This window comes from Dipodomys ordii, unplaced genomic scaffold (assembly GCF_000151885.1).
Source record: "Dipodomys ordii isolate 6190 unplaced genomic scaffold, Dord_2.0 Scaffold14543, whole genome shotgun sequence".
Classification (NCBI taxonomy): domain Eukaryota; kingdom Metazoa; phylum Chordata; class Mammalia; order Rodentia; family Heteromyidae; genus Dipodomys; species Dipodomys ordii.
Genome location: NW_012281755.1, coordinates 1 through 2907, shown reverse-complemented (window position 1 = coordinate 2907; position 2907 = coordinate 1). Strand labels below are relative to the sequence as shown.

At 48.3% G+C, this 2907-nt stretch overlaps 1 protein-coding gene across 1 annotated transcript; it reads right to left on the bottom strand.

Annotated features, from left to right (window-relative positions):
- Positions 1-158: 158 nt before the first annotated feature.
- LOC106002591 (zinc finger protein 541-like) lies at positions 159-1311 on the bottom strand (the record flags this gene model as incomplete). Its single annotated transcript, XM_013037444.1, has 3 exons — positions 159-262; positions 548-690; positions 1150-1311. Coding segments are annotated over 3 exons (409 nt in total), but the record flags the coding sequence as incomplete, so codon positions are not given.
- Positions 1312-2907: the final 1596 nt, after the last annotated feature.

Sequence of the window (2907 nt, the reverse complement as noted above, 5' to 3'; positions counted from 1 at the left end):
AAAAAAAAAAAACGAACATATGGATACAACTTGAGCTGGATTTGCTGCTCCCTTCCCCACCGCCCCCCTTTCTAGGGATCAGTAATGATGGGACAAGTGGAACCCACAGCTGAGCGTCCATGACAATCCCACTCTAGCCTGGCCCAGTCCAGCCTCACCTCAATGCTGCCCTGGGCTTCGTGCAGGCAGTGCAGAGCGAGCTCCAGGTTGGTGCCCCCTCCTGGCATCACACTGGAGCATGCCACGTTACAGAGCTCTGTCACTACGGTTCCGGTTCCAGCAAGCAAGGCGAGCAAGGGTTAGGAAAGATGAAGGAGTCAGGAGCTGGTCAGGTGGACACCTCCCTTCCTCCCTCCCTCCCTTGCACTTCTCTGTGGACAAGGAGGGTGAGCAGAAGCCTTCCCTGGGCTCTACATAGCCAAACTAGCCACTAGGTCAAAGGAGAAGACAGAACACAGCTGGGGAGAAGCGACCCTGGGAGAGGAAGACTCCCTGGTACTGGTGGGGAAGGAGGAGCTTTTCAGTGAGACCCCAGAGCCTCAGCCACCTCTGTCCTGTGTCTCGGGATTGGTCATCACATCTCCCCATGGCTTCCAAACCAGAGCTGCCACATGCTTGTCCACTCCAGCCAGAGATCTCTCCTGCAGCTCCGGGATCTCAGCCTGAAACCGGCTCCCTATGTTGATGTGTCTGGAAGAGATACGCTGGGGTGACCAAGATGAGAAGCAGAGGCCTACGCCAGCCACAGCCTGCTCTGTGGGCCCCGATGCCATCTTGCAAACACATTTCGGGAACTTCTCTAGGGTTACCTCCTTCCTCCTCTGCCTCTCTTAGGGTCTTGGACAGGGTGGTGCATGCAGATAACTGTCCACATCTGTCCAGCCACAGACTGCGCTGTGGGCTACACCATCACTAACTCTGCTCAGAGCCCCAAGGACAGGCTGTCCCACATGCCACATGTCTGCCAGAGAAAGAAGTAGCAGGGGAACTTCCTGCATCGATCTAGAGAAGCCCACTATTTGCAGGGAGACTCTGCAGTCTGACCTGACCTTCTATGAAGCAGCATCTTGGGTAAAAGTGATGCTGGGCCCCACCGTCTGTGAAAGACCCTCTTGTAGAGGACGCCTGGTTCTCACTGCTCCAACTCACGGTTCAATGCTGATCTTCGTGTCATCCTTCACCACACAGATGCCAAAAGAGCCATCCACTTGATCTAGAAAACACACAGCAAAGAGCCTCAAGTGGACCGAGTGGACATGACCCCTTTCGGCTGCCTTTGTTGACACAGCCAAATACAGGCCATGAGGATACCTGGGAGGGAAAGGACGTCTGAAAAAGCTGAGAAAGGAACTCAACAAACCAATTAATGAATGACAGTGACACATTGGTACTAAACTAGTAAGTGAAGGTCTCTGGAAACTGTCGTAAAGGCATACAGCATATAGAGAAATATTTACTCAAGAAAATGGATGAAATCTTGATAAGAACAAGCATTTGTGGTATTTGAGCCAGGGCCAGCTCTTTCCCCTCCCAGCTCCCAAGGCTGCACACGGAGGTTTCACCCAGGGAGGGGTAAACAAAACAAGGCTCTCCCCTGGTCCCCACGCTTCAAGATGTTCAAGGAAGGCAGAATGACAACTTCTCACCAAAGAATACTGATGTTATTTTAAAAGTGGAAATTCTGGTGTGAAAAAGTACAATCGTGAAAATGGAGCTCAACAGGCTTGAGTTGGCAGAAAGAAATAATTAGCAAACTAGAAGATCGATCAGTAGATATTATGGAATCTGAATTAAAGAAAAAGAAATAATAAAAGTGAAGAGAACCTCTGAAGTATGGGACACCATTAAATGTAATACTCACATGTAATGGGGTGGAGAAAGGAACAGAAAACATTTAAACAATAATGGTAAAAATTATAAACATGTCTGTGAAGCTCTATGAACTTCAAATAGGACAAATAACAAAGACATCTAGAAGAAGCTTTGGTGTTATCTGGCGTGAACAAGGCCCTGATTCCAACCTGAACACTGAGGAGTAAGGGCGGGGGGCGAGGGGGGCCCGAGGTGTACATCTAAATAAGATGTTGAAAGTCAAAAGATAAAATTTTCAAAATCGGGGCTGAGAAGGTGGCTCAGTGGTAGAGCGCTTGCCTTGCATGTTTGAGGCCCTGGGTTCGATTCCTCAGCACCACATAAGAAAAAAGCCGGAAGTGGCACTGTGGCTCAGGTGGTAGAGCGCTAGCCTTGAGCTGAAAAGCTGAGGAACAGTGCCCAGGCCCAGAGTTCAGGCCCACTACTGGACCCCCCAAAAAAAATTCAAAATCGAAACAAGAAAAAAACAAAAGCAAAACTCTTATGAGCTGGGCGCTGGTGGCTCATGTTTGTAATCCTAGCTACTAAGGAGGCTAAAATATGAAGATCATGTTTTAAAGACAGTCTGGGCAGGAGCATCAATGAGACTCTTGGGTTTTTCTTTTTTCAGTCGTGAGCCTTGAACTCACTGAGTGCTATCCCTAAGTTTTTTTTGCTAAAGACTAGCTCTACCACTTTGAGCCACAGCTCCACTTCCAAGTTTTGAGTGGTTAACTGGAGACAACTGTGTCATGGACTTTCCTGCCCAGGCTGGCTTTGAACCGTGACCCTCAGATCTCAGCCTCATGAATAGCTAGGATTACCAGCGCATGAGCAACTGGTTCCTGGCCCATGAGATTCTTCTCTCCAATTAATCCCCCCAAATTCAGAAGCGGAGCTGTAGTTTAAGTGGTAAAGTTCTAGGCTTGAACAAAAAGAGCAAAAGGTTGGGAAGGGGAAACAAAGGAGGAAGCTACAATGCTTGATAAGAAATGTACTCATTATCTTGCCCATGTAATTGTAACCCCTCTGTACAGTATTTTCACAATAAAAAAA